Raw genomic sequence first — 13,663 nt, 5'->3', positions numbered from 1 at the left:
CACACACACACACACACACACACACACACACACACACACACACACACACACACACACACACACACACACACACACACACACACACACACACACACACACACCAAATCATCAGAAATACGTGCAAAAAGAGGAATTTATTCAAAGTTCTAGAAAATGCTGTTTTAATGGACCTGATTCAATCAATCAATCAATCAATCAATCAATCAATCAATCATTCAATGTTTATTTATATAGCCCAATATCACAAATGTTACATTTGTCTCAGTGGACTTCACAGTGTGTACAGAATATCAGTATGACAATACGACACCCTCTGTCCTTAGACCCTCTGTCCTTAGACCCTCTGTCCTTAGACCCTCTGTCCTTAGACCCTCACATCGTACAAGGAAACACTTCCGGAGAAAACCCACAGTTTAAAGGGAACATGGGAGAAACCTCAGGGAGAGCAACAGAGGAGGGATCCCTCTCCCAGGACGGACAGACGTGCAATAGATGCCGTGTATAAATTGAAAAGATAATACATTTGCAACATAGGTAGTCCAGATGTTTGGAAATGCATGTGTGTATAATAGGAAGGAGCCACCTGGGTGATTCTTTTGTAACTTATAAATGTGATATATTGTTGTTAGATATTCAGTCTACGTGAAGGGCATCTTCAGAATGTAAGAACATTACACAACTATGGCAATCACAACTGCATCTTAGTCAAATAAAAGGACTTTAAGCTTGTTTAGAAAGTAACTGCAGTTAAAACACATGCAATGGGTTCCGAGCAACATGTCCATTGTCTGATCTCACTCCTCTGAGAGCCGGGAGACATTGTTTGTCTGTGCTTTCGAATATGTTTACAAATTAGCTTCAAAAACAGTTTTGAGCTAAATTCGAACTTCAGCAGGTTAACATGGTGATTTGCATCAGGTAACGTTCAACATTTTAGTTTAGCGTATGTACTTTGTTACAAACTCTTTGTAAGCTTAACTACCCATATCCAACTTATCCCTACAAGCGTTTCCATAGTTACACTTCTTCTCTCATCACATATGCAACAACCTACACTGTAACCCATGTCAGTATAACATCCTCTGCACTTGCACACCGGCAAACTGCATGTTGTTGTACTATGTGACATGACACTACGGTTGATTCCTAATGTAATCTACCGCGTGAACATTGTGGTTTTAGCCATTGCAACACATGTGGTGAGAGCAGCTTGGTTCTGAGGGAGCTGTCCCTAATCAGACGATGTGTACAGTCCCAAAGCTGCATGTGAGTGGCCTATCTCACTGCAGACACATGCACACACCAACACATGCAGAATATAGAAGCGTTTTGTCAACTACAAAACAGAGAAGCAGAGGAGGCAGAGGAAAGGAAGTTGAAAAGCAGGCAAATTGGACTGCTTGTTTCCTCAGAGCGCCTCTGACAGCTCAGTGTGGGTGACTGTGTCTTCCTCCCTCTCTCTCTCCCTCTCCCTCTCTCTCTCTGATTACCTCTTTCCAGGCGAAGGAGAGAGAAGATGGGGGAGAGGGAAAAAAGGGGAGAGGGCGAAGAAGAGGCTAGTTTCCACGGTGATGGCTGATGAAAGAGAATAGGACAGGTTCTGCTTGGTTGCACACCTCTCCTCGTTCCCTCTCTCTTCTCCCCCCCCTTTTTCTCCCTCTGTTCCTCTTCAGACCCCCCTCTTCCTCTTTCTCCAAAAACATCTTCCTCATTTTCTCTGCTCTCATTACCAAAACATCCATTCCTTCCTTTCCAATCTCCCCTTCATCCCCTTCTCTCATCTCTTTTCACTTTTATACATTTCATTCGGCCACACTGGGTTGCACCTATTACACGCTGGCGATATGTTGCTATTATATCGATATTGTATTACATTTTGGATATCGATATTTTGCGAAGTATCTTTCCTGTTAGGCTGCAATACAGCAAAGTGATGTCATTTCCTGAACTCAGCAGACGATTCAAGCTGCTCTACTTTCTGTGCTTTTAACCATTTGGTCATATTTTGTAAAAGCCAAATACTGCTATAAGAGCCTTTATGGGAAAGTTGTCCAAATTAATTTCAACATTACATTACATGACACTTGTTAGACGCTTTTATCCAAAGTGACTTACATACTCAATACTCAGGAGCCATTTGGGGTGAAGGGTCTCGGGGACACAACGACATGCTGACTGCAGTGGGCTTTGACCCCCTGACCCGAACACCAACTCTCTATCCACTGCGCCACACACCTCCTTCTACATAATAACTACTTTTAGTTTTGATATTAAAGTGTATTTTGAGGCTCATACTTTTGTGCTTTTACCTGTCACAAAGTACGTTTACACTGCAGTATCAATAATTCTACTTAAAGGTCCCCTAGTATACTGTTATTTTTTTTTTAACTTTTATTGTCACAGTAGGCCTATGAAATGGTTTCTCTGCATTTCACCCATCCTAGTGCTAGGAGCCGTTTTCAATATTGGCTAATGGTGACTCAAGCCAAAACATCGTTATGACATCATAAAGTGGCCAAAATCTGATCGGCTCATTTTCAGACAGGTTTTTATAGAAATGGATCAGGACAAAAAGAGAGAGAATCTTTTGTCCTGAAACTTTCAGGGTCTCTTTCCACAGAGGGGACACATGTTGATGTAGAAAAGTAAAAAAAAGTGGATTTTGCACAATAGGTGACCTTTAAGTATAAGACCTGAGTACTTCTTCCACCTCTAACCAAAAGCACGCAGAGGTTTGTGTGAACGTGTTTCCGTATTTCTGTTGGCCTTACAGTGTCTTCATCCTTCTCTTATTCCCATCCTCTTACAAATATCCCTTTCCCCCTCCCTCTGCTCTCCACCTCTGTCCTTAATTCCTTCCCCCCGCCTCCCGTTTTCTTCCTTCTCTCCTTCCTCCCTGCAGCCACCTGGGTGATCATTTGTGTTCCCTATGCCTGTTTAAATCCCACTTCCTCCTCTCTATTACCAGGTGATCATTTAGATCCCCGCTGTGGTCAAACACTCCCCGGAGATTCACCTGAAACAGAGGCCATGCTCAGCTCATCCATCATTCCCAGCCCAGCACCCCTCTGCCCGCTTCATTCATGCACATTCTGCTCTCTCTTCATTCATGCTCTACCTTCCCCCTTCCTGCCTTCCTTCCTTCGCTCCTCATTTCCTGGCCTTCTCCTGCTCATTTATCACAGTGGGATCTGCACACCTGCACCAACACAATAACACATTCCCTGCATGACAGAAATCCCAACCCGATCGCACAAACTGACAACAACCCTGTGAATCGCAGGTATGTTGCTCCGTGGAAAGATAGGGCTTGCATTAAAAAACATTCAGAAAAGAATACGATATGATTAATTATTGATACTATGAGAGTGCTAGTATCATTTGATGTTTGTGCATTTTGATCTCTTCCTTCTTTTTTTCTTTACTCTCACCGTGGAAAGGCACAGAGAGCATTTAAGCCGACAGAGCTTATCAATGCTTTGTTTTGCGCACATGGCATCAAAAATAATTCAGTTTCATTAAATGTCATACTTCAGTCACGGATCTCAATCGAGGTAGGCAGGTAAGGCACGTCCTTTCAAACAAGCCACACCCCTGGTCATGGTAGCAAACGCTATTGTATTTGTTGTACTGGAAATACACTTTAAAAAAGGTCACCTGTGCCGTTTGCTGGGAAGCTTGAGATAGAGGAAAACGTACAGTACTGTAGGTGAGCTGTTGACAACAAGGGAAGATATTTTTAGGGGCCCTATTCTGCTGTTTCATATTTGTATTTTAAGCTTCTACTGTGACATTAAATTACATTACATGTCACTTGTACTTGATTCTTTTATCCAAAGCGACTTACATACTCAATACTGTGGGCAATCCCCACAGGAGCCATTTGGGGTGAAGTGTCTCGCCCAGGGACACAACGACATGCTGACTGCAGTGGGGTTTGAACCTGTGCTCCCCCTGATCCGAACACAAACGCACAACCCACTGCACCACACACCTCCTCGTGACATGTCTCCATGCTTTAATGTTCAAAAAGCTCTTTATTTATCTCATGCTGTCTGTGCTGCAGCACCTCTTTTCACCCTCTGTCTGAAACTAGAGCCCAGTCTGCTCTGATTGGTTAGCTTGTCGGCTACGGTGTGATTGGCCAACCCTTTTATCTATAACGTACAATGTGTTATAGCGCAAGCCAATACGAGCGCTAGCTAATAGAGTGCAACAGGGACGCGTCCTAAAACCCGGAAGTAAGCTTCTTTCGAATCATAAATCTATCGATCATAAATCTATCGATTCGATTTATGATTCGAAAATTATAGAAGTAGGGTAGACATGTGGATATTATCCGGCTGAACAGAACGGGCATTTATCTAACAGGTTCGTTTTCCACAGACCTCAATTCGAGCTATTTTCCAAAATCCTATGGAAAAATCTCATTGGTTTTTGTGGTGAAATTACTTACTTCTGGGTTTTAGGACGCGTCAGTCTGTGGCACTCTATAGGAGCGCAAAGGAGGAGTTTCAGGCCGGGGGGGGGGGGGGGGGGGGGGGGAGTAGGAGCGAAAATCCCTCTGGAGATGTTAGCCTTTGCAGACCATTTACATGCACAACAACCTATAGAACACACTGCAGGAAAGGGGAGACCCCAGAAAGCACAGTAGGGTCCCTTTAAGTTTACTGCATTGCAATTGCATTGTAAATATAAGGTGTATGAACCAGAAGCCAGATTTCTATACAGAAAATACTCATACTGTTCCTAAGTCACCTTCAGCTCATGCACGAATGATGTTGGGTGCGATTTTCTTTGATAATATAAGATGATTCTAGAGGCTTTCTTCCTTTTTGCCCCATATTGTCTGGAAAAGAAACTGTGTCGCTGTAAAATGTGCCGCATCCTTTATGCTGCACAGTTCATATGCATGACTGCTCCATACATGTACTGTAAGAACACTGCATACATGATGTTTTTCTACCCCCCTCCATCTCTCGTTCACTCACTCTCTGATGTCAGGCGGACTACAAGCCACATGTACACGAGTCAGAGACATCCATTTCCTGACGTTTTATGAGGCATTTATGAATTATAAAACCGTGACAACCAGGGACCCGGAATGAGCGAAGATGGGCAGAATGAGAAAAGAAGACAAGAGAACATTTTCACTTAAAATTGTGTTATTGAGTGCGTGTGTGTGTGTGTGTGTGTGTGTGTGTGTGTGGTGTGTGTGCATGAACGAGTGTGTTTGCATCTTCATGTTTGCCTGACGGTTGCATGTGAGCCTGTGCTCGTGTGCATGCACTGACATTGCGCTGACATTGTGTTAACTCGCCGTACTGCTCCCACAGCTGTGCTCGTTAGGTGGCTTGGGAATATCAGAGAATTTGTCTATTTATTCATTCAATTACAAGAGTGTGTGTATGCGTGGGTGTGTGTTCAATACAGCCTTATACCTGTGCCATCTGGCCCTGTAATAGCCTTCTCTGCCCCCCAGAATGAGATGGCTATGACTGGCTGCATCACACACACACACACACACACACACACACACACACACACACACACACACACACACACACACACACACACACACACACACACACACACACACACACACACACACACACACACACGCACGTAGGCACACACACACACACACACACACACACACACACACACACACACACACACACACACACACACACACGTGCACACACACACGTGCACAATGGATGCACATGCCTGCCTCTACTTGAGGCAATGCATATTTTTCAGGGTAATTGAAAAAGTTTACTTGTGCAGGATGAAAGTCAAATTATTTACAGCTTATTATGTATTAAGTCAAAATATACAAATACATTTTCAATTACTTTTGACCCTACATAGGCGTTAGGACACTAAGAGTCAGTCTTTAAAGAAATAACCTAATATGTGTTGTCTTAAAGGAGCTGGATGCAAGGGTTGATATCGACTTCATCTTGAGTTCAGTAGCAAGACATGCCCAAACATGTTTAAACTAACTCAGCAAATAGAATAGGAAAAGCTGGGAGTATATAAAGTGATGTATGGAATGGCTGCATTAACAATTATGTCATTATCGATTTATCCGAGTGTTTTTTAGATTGATCAGTTACTTTTTGGTCTCTAAAATGTCATAACATATTTAAAAATGTCCATCCTAGGTGCCTATACATGTCTTGTGTTGTCAGTCAAAGCCCCAAAGATATTGTAATAAATATAGTATAAATAAAAACAGATAAAATCAGGAAATCTACATATTTAATGGGCTAAATATAGCAATTTCTTACATTATAGCATAAAGAATTACTAAAAGACTTGATTATTAAATAAGTTGATTATTAATCTTTGCAGCTATAAAGTATAGTAACTGGTAAAGGATATTCTTAGGAACATATGCACTGAATCCAAATCATTTCATTATCCTGGAAACAAGTCCAAATCATTTATTTTAGATTGTTGGTTGCCTAAGATGGTAGCCTTGTTTTTACAGTGTCACCAGCCACTAAAATAGTATGTATTAACAACAACCTAGCAAAGTATGAGTAGCAAAATCAACACATTTAATAAAGTAGTAGCAGAAGAAGTTAAAGAAGAAAATGTTACCAAGCCGTATCACATCTTAGAGTTCATATATGTGCCAGGTGTAAACAAATTCAATCTAAAAAGCCTTTGTGTCGACCCCTGTTTAAAAAAAAAAGTTGTACGTTTTCTTGAATCTCTTTGATACCTGCAAATGAACTTTATTTTACGGAGACAACACACTTTCATATGGTATTATAGCATCTGTGCTTCATTTGAGATTCAACATGGAAAGCAACAGAAGAGGTGGAAAGATGGACAGAGGACGACACACAGCCAAGGTCAGGCACAGTCTCAAATCTATAATACACACACTCCCTCTCTCTCTCTCTCTCTCTCTCTCTCACACACACACATACATGCATACTGGTTGTTATTTGCATTGGGGACCAAGATTTTGAACATCACTTACGGGGACTACCCTTTCGGAGGAAATTAGGTAAACTTGTCATTGCTTAGTTAACTTATGCACATGTTGAGAATGATGAGGCAATCTTTTCCCATGCTTAATGCGAACGCAGGATGTATAAACACACAGACACACACGTCAATATAGCCACCTCAAACTCATTACAATGATAGAGATGCACCACCGAGATGCCCCACAAACAACACGTTCATTTTCCTCCTTATTATAGTGTATAGGGCACTCTGTATTCTCACAAGATTAGCTCTCTCATTGACTTTGTCCAAGCTTAGAGACTCATAAACATGCTGTAATAAAGTATGCTCTAACTGCATACCAATTAAAGGAAACTGGAATGAAAGGGCCACTTTACCTCTTTAAATTGATCTAATCTATCATGTCTTATTTGTCTATCTGCTACAATTATCTCTGCCCCGTCTACCCTTATCTACGTCTAGGTTTCGATTATTAAGATCACCGGATAGCCATAAGCCTTGAAGATCGGAAATCAGATGGCTCCATGAACCAAAGAGCCGATTCAATACTGTAGTCAGGGTACATGCAGCTAGAGACAAGGGGATACCGCCAAGTGGTACTGGAGTGGCTGGAAAATGTGTGATTTATCGGGGTAGTTTTGGGGGTTTTATGATCTTACTTATATGATTGAACGATGCAAAATAAGGACATAAACTGAACAAGAAGTGCCGGAGGCGATCTGAAAACTCAAACAGTGGAGGTTTTACTGAACTCACTGTGGAAATGACACTAATTTAATTCTGATTGGCAGCAATAACCATGAAGTTGCCACTAACGTTGAAGCTGCAAAGGTGTTAGACTACTTCTGATTAATGGATGTGACCATGGGCGGTTATGGGGGGGGGCAACAGGGGCCTTTGCCCAAATAACAGTGAGCTTGGACTCTCCTGTGGCCCCCCTTCAAATGACGAGTGATAACACCATTTGTGATAGCGTTGCATCAAAGACTGTGACATGAAATAACATTTAACTAAGACACAACTTCTGTAAATTAAACAAATACCAATAGTGTTTTGTTTTTCTTGTGCTCCATGACTGTATAATGAACCCACATGTATACATCTTGAACACTGTCTTGTTCTCTTTTGTTCCACATTTAATGGGCCCCCTCTTATAAAATAACTGGCCCCAGCACAGCCCTCAGTAACATTGGTTTAGTGGTACTGCTATTGGAAGTGAGTGTTGGACTTTAAAGAAATTGCAATGATGCAACAGAAGCAAGCAACAACCATGACACCTGCGTGATGAACGTGGAACTGTTATGCCTTATAATGGAAACTAAAATATAGCATCAAACAGAAACCACGTTGTCAAAAGTGAATGAAAATGACCCAACTTCCTTCCTAAATAAGATGGATCTCAGACATTCCACAGCAGCTGATGCTCACTATTCTAAATGGTCACTGTGCATGTTGCTCTGCCTTTTCATGGTTTCTTCTGATGAGATTTACGACTTAAATCAGTGTGTATGTTGGGTGTGTTCGAGAGGTCATTCAACTCTAATGATTGCCAGATCCTATAAGCACCAACATGTTCGACGCCGCGCTGCCTAAATCTGTATTGTGTGTCTCCTAACAACAAGACAACAAGATGGCTTCAAAAGGACAAATTCCTTACAACACAGTGTGCAAGATCCCCGGCAACAGTGTGCAGAGACTTGTTGGTGGTGCAGCAGCTGACCGGCTAATAACACTGCCAGCTGTTTGTCCCTGTCGGCGCTTTATGTACCTTCAGCTATGCAGTGTGATGGCAACAAGCGCGGATCAATACATATGGTATTGTGTTTTATCATGTTGCAGAGGAAAGGATGTGAGGGGGAATTCGGGGAAGAGACAGCTTCTTAAGAACTGGGGGATTATGGGATGCTGTCACGCACACGTACAGAGAGGGGAGACAGGATTTGTGTATGTGTGTGTGTGTGTGTGTGTGTGTGTGTGTGTGTGTGTGTGTGTGTGTGTGTGTGTGTGTGTGTGTGTGTGGAGATGCAGGGACAGAGAAATTAGAGCACACACATGACAGAAAGGAACATACAGCTACACAAAAAAAGAGAGAGAAAGAGAGGGAAACATGTTCACGCACGCACGCACACACACACACACACACACACACACACACACACACACACACACACACACACACGCACGCACGCACGCACGCACGCACGCACACACACATGGTCCTCTGGGGGTGCCAGTAGGAGAGACAGGATGTGTTTGTGTGTGGAGATGCAGGGACAGAGCAATTGTAACACACACATAGGAAAAGACAGAAAGAGAAGGACACACACACACCACACACACCCCCCCCCACACACACACACACCCCCCCCCACACACACACACACACACACACACACACACACACACACACACACACACACACACACACACACACACACACACACACACACACACACACACACACACACACACACACACACACACACACACACACACACACCGCGAGTACAGCCAGTAGTCGGTACCGACAGCGATGGTCATGAGGCTGAAGGCGGCGAACGCACCCACCGTCGTCACGAGCATCTGGACGCCGCGGTCACACATCAGCATCTTCATATAGGCGGTTCCTGTTTGTCTTAATCTAAATGTCTTCCTCTCTTTTCCCCCCTTATTATTTCCTTAATATCCCGCGAGATTTGGAGAGTCCGAGTGAGGGGGTTCAACAGACAGTCATTTTGGAAGATAAAATACACATATGTGAATTAAAAGGGGCGAAAAGGGAATTAATTTGCTGCCTGGTGTGTTGAGTTGGGAAGGTGGGAGGGCGGCACGTCACTTTCTCGCGCATCAAAAACCGGGTTTACCATCCACCACCCTCACACACACACAAACACACACACACCCACACACACACGCCTCTCCTTCCCTCCTTCCGTGCGTTAAATACGCGTATCCAGCAGTAACCCGAGATATCTTCTTCTTCTTTTCCTCTTCTGTCTCTCTTCTTCTTCTCTCTTCTATAACTTCTTCCTTTCCTAAACCAGCTCCCTTATTAACAGCACAGCTCTGCGTGGGGGGACTCCATCTTTAAAAACAACAACAAAAAGGGGGGTTAGTTTGTTTTATATTGACTGATGTAACCGCACCAGTCAAAGGGGGGAGGGTTTCTGTTTCTATACTAAAACATCAGTGCTGAGGCGGCTCGCCCCTCACTCACTCACCGCTGGATGTGTTGACCGGTGAAGGATGTCCTCCTTCGACAATCTCTGTTGCAGCAGCGCCAAAATACAAGGCGGTACAGTGGTTATTCTCTGTTTCCTGCTGTATTACTGAATGAATGGACCGATGAATAAAGCCCATACGTCAGCTATGAAGAGAGCGCGGACGTTGACCGAGATCCGTCGTGTGTTTTCCTCTCCAGCTGTTGACTCACTGACATGTTTTTTCTTCTTCTTCTTCTTCTTCTTCTTCTTCTTCTTCTTCTTCTTCTTCTTCTTCTTCCTCGATGTCCACAGTAATAGGCTTACAGGAGCTCGTCCAAGCACGCAGACTCTAATATAAATTCAGTTTTTCCCTCCCATTCATTATCTGCAGTGGAGAGACACGCACTATGGGTATTTAACATAGGCACCAGAATTAAAACCTAGACGGCATTAATCAAATTTCTCCTTGAAAACGGACGTGTTTGCTCTCTCTCGCCGCCGAAGTTGAACCATTACGTGGACGAACCGTCCGATAAGCCGCCTGCTGATGGAGCCTGTAGGATAGTTACACCCGCCTGGGTTTGCTCCCGAGAAACGTGCCCGTTGGTACAAATGGAAAAAAATGACAGCCGTCGCCTCCTCCTCCTCCTCGTCCTCCTCCTCTTCGTCTTCCTCCTCCTCCTCCTCTCGGTCCAACCAACACAAACTAAAACTAACCGCGCGTCTCCTCAAACTCCGCCTGAGGCCGCACCGCTTGGCTCTGATTGGCTCCTTGGGTGACAGCTACCCCGAGGAACCAATCATATGCAGTCACTGCTGCATGTCCCGCCCACCGCCGCAACACCATCAGTATAAATCATGGTGGGCTCCAGTCCACAGAGGAGAGCATATGTAGAGTTTCAGTGAAAAGGGGCCTACTTTTTTTTTTATCATAAGAGAGACATCTTAAGAACCCCTTATCAGAGCTTATCGTTTCTGAAAAGTGGATCTTGGATATATCTAGGGAAAAGTGTTATAAAAACAGTAATATTCAGCAAATTTGTTCACAAAACACACACTTCTAATATCCTAAGTCTTCCTTTAAGTCTTTAAGACAGTGCTGTGCCGCGCCTCTGCCGCTGCAGGACGCGTCTACTACCGCGTCTGGGGAGCTGTCCGCGGAGCTGAATGTTCGCTTTGCTACTGTCCTTGGTGCTGAACCGAAGCGCAGCGTTTTTCTCCCCTCTGTTTTCCTCTGTCCTCCGCCTGCGCGGCGCCAGCAGCCCCTGCACCGCACTGATTAGTTAGAAGAGAGAGAGAGAGAGAGAGGAGGGGGAGAGAAAGAGAGATTGGCAAGCGATGCATGAAGAATCGCGCCCGGGAGAGAAGCAGAGACGCCACTTAAAGAGCCACGGACCGTTTTTAATGATTCCACTCCAGCGAGGCTTCCACACAAGGCGGTCTGAGCTTCACAGTTCACTTAACACTCACGGGAGTGCGCGCTTGTATATGCACGAGGATGCACGAGTGTTTACGCATGTACTAAAGCGTGTGCCTGTTTATGTCTCTGTTCACGTGACTCTGTACTGTGCATGTGTACAATTATGAACATGTGTAAGTGTCGTCTTTTTGAGAGAAAGTGAGAAAGCCTGTGTGTGTGTGTGTGTGTGTGTGTGTGTGTGTGTGTGTGTGTGTGTGTGTGTGTGTGTGTGTGTGTGTGTGTGTGTGTGCCGCAGGCGGCTGAACAGATCTGACTGTTTAAAAGCTCATTGTATTGCTGTTTAAACAGCAATGAATAAAAGCCTGTCTTCGTCACTGGAGACAAATACAAATGATGGGATGACAGCACTGCAGGGATGAATAAATGCATGGAGCCTCTTCTCTAATTGTTAGTTTTGATATTTCTATTGACTGGCAACTCTTTCTTTCTTTCTCTCTGAGCATTCAGACACATATTCATTAATCAATGACAATCAATGAGTGTGTGGCTCTGTAATACCCAGAGGGAGAATACACAACACAGATATGTCTCTCTCTCTGTTTCCCTGTCTGTCAAGGGAAACGGCAAAGTGTTGGTATTTGGAGTAACTACAGCATTGCAGGATTAGCTGCTGATGCCTTAACTGAGTAACTGCTGGATGTACTGACTGACTATCAGGATGTAAGTGACTATGAGGGGAAGTGGTGATGAACTGAATGCCAGTTGAAGAACTGCAGTGTGTGGTTGTGGACAAACAACAGAAATAAACAGAATAGGAAACAGAAGAATGAAAGCGATCAAAAACAAACAGAGAGACGGAGACAGAAAAGTGACGAGTGAGAGGGAAGAAGAGGATTACAGTTAGTAGTTAAATAATTGCATGAACTGATCAAAAAGAGAGCGGTGACAGCTCCTATCATCCTTCTCACTTGCTCTGCCGGTTTGTGTGTGTGTGTGTGTGTGTGTGTGTGTGTGTGTGTGTGTGTGTGTGTGTGTGTGTGTGTGTGTGTGTGTGTGTGTGTGAATGTGTGTCCGAAGCCCTTGCTGCCTGCGTTATCTCACAGGGAGACTCATTAACATAGAAATGACTTCAGGAAGAGAAGAACAGCGTTTCACCTCTGGTGAGAGACAGGAGGGAGGGAGGGAAGCCAGAAAAAGGAGAGAGGAGGGAGGAAAAAGGGAGGAATGGAGAGAGAGATTGTGGGAGGCTTTGAAGGGAGGTGGGTGTTTGGTGTAAGTCTTGGGCAACAATGTACAGTACACACATTGCACCAGAGTCATGCGAGAACTACTTGTACAGATGTGTGCGTAAGTGCCTTGTACTAGTTAGGAGAACTTACACATGTTACAATGTTCTCACATTAGTCCAGATGTGGTTTAGAAGTCACATGCAATTAGTTTTATGTTGTACAAACTTTATTTTAACTATTTCATTACTTTGAAGCAATCCAAAATTACACCTATGTCTATTATTTAGGTACTCTAGTGACATGTCCTTTCTATTATGAATTTGTATGTACTCGCTGCTAATGGTAATTTGTAATATATATAATATATATATTTGTGTCCTATTGTATATTTTTAATATGTTAACTTGTGTAATGCTTAACAGTGCTTCTGCTGTGACAACATCATTTACCAATTTGGGATAACTAAAGTATCTATCTGTTGGGGAAGTGTGTTCCTAGGCCCACTTTGACCCAGTTTATCAGTTTGTACTGACTTCAAAGTGCTCTCAGTGCTGCGTCTCCCTGCTCCTGCCTGTTGGCGGCAGCTGATAGACGTGTTATTGTTTTATCTTGTTATGCACAATGTTGATCATTCTCTCAGAACCAGATACAGACATGGGTCTGGGGGAGAGATCTTCAGAATTGCTGTATGGAATGTGAGAATTTGGTTCGGGGTGTTATCAAATATCTGGAACAACACCAGAACCCTGCAGGTCCGCTGCAAATCTGACTGCTTTTAAATCCAGGCTGAAGACTTTCTTTTTGCCGCTACTTTGAATTGA

General features: G+C 43.6%; 1 protein-coding gene across 1 annotated transcript in view; it reads right to left on the bottom strand.

Annotated features, from left to right (window-relative positions):
• cacng3b (calcium channel, voltage-dependent, gamma subunit 3b) overlaps nucleotides 1-9,896 on the bottom strand; it is a 27,816-nt gene extending 17,920 nt beyond the window's left edge. Inside the window, exons 1-3 of the mRNA XM_071204089.1 lie at nucleotides 9,481-9,896; nucleotides 4,070-4,082; nucleotides 1,425-1,482 (exon numbers count right to left, since the gene is read on the bottom strand). Coding sequence (XP_071060190.1) covers nucleotides 1,425-1,482; nucleotides 4,070-4,082; nucleotides 9,481-9,606 — 197 coding nt within the window. The 5' untranslated portion in view covers nucleotides 9,607-9,896. The remainder of the gene's footprint in view (nucleotides 1-1,424; nucleotides 1,483-4,069; nucleotides 4,083-9,480) is intronic.
• Between the last annotated feature and the right edge of the window lie 3,767 nt (nucleotides 9,897-13,663).

The sequence above is a fragment of the Pseudochaenichthys georgianus genome, chromosome 8 (assembly GCF_902827115.2).
Source record: "Pseudochaenichthys georgianus chromosome 8, fPseGeo1.2, whole genome shotgun sequence".
NCBI lineage: Eukaryota > Metazoa > Chordata > Actinopteri > Perciformes > Channichthyidae > Pseudochaenichthys > Pseudochaenichthys georgianus.
This window is presented reverse-complemented; position numbering and strand designations above follow the sequence as displayed.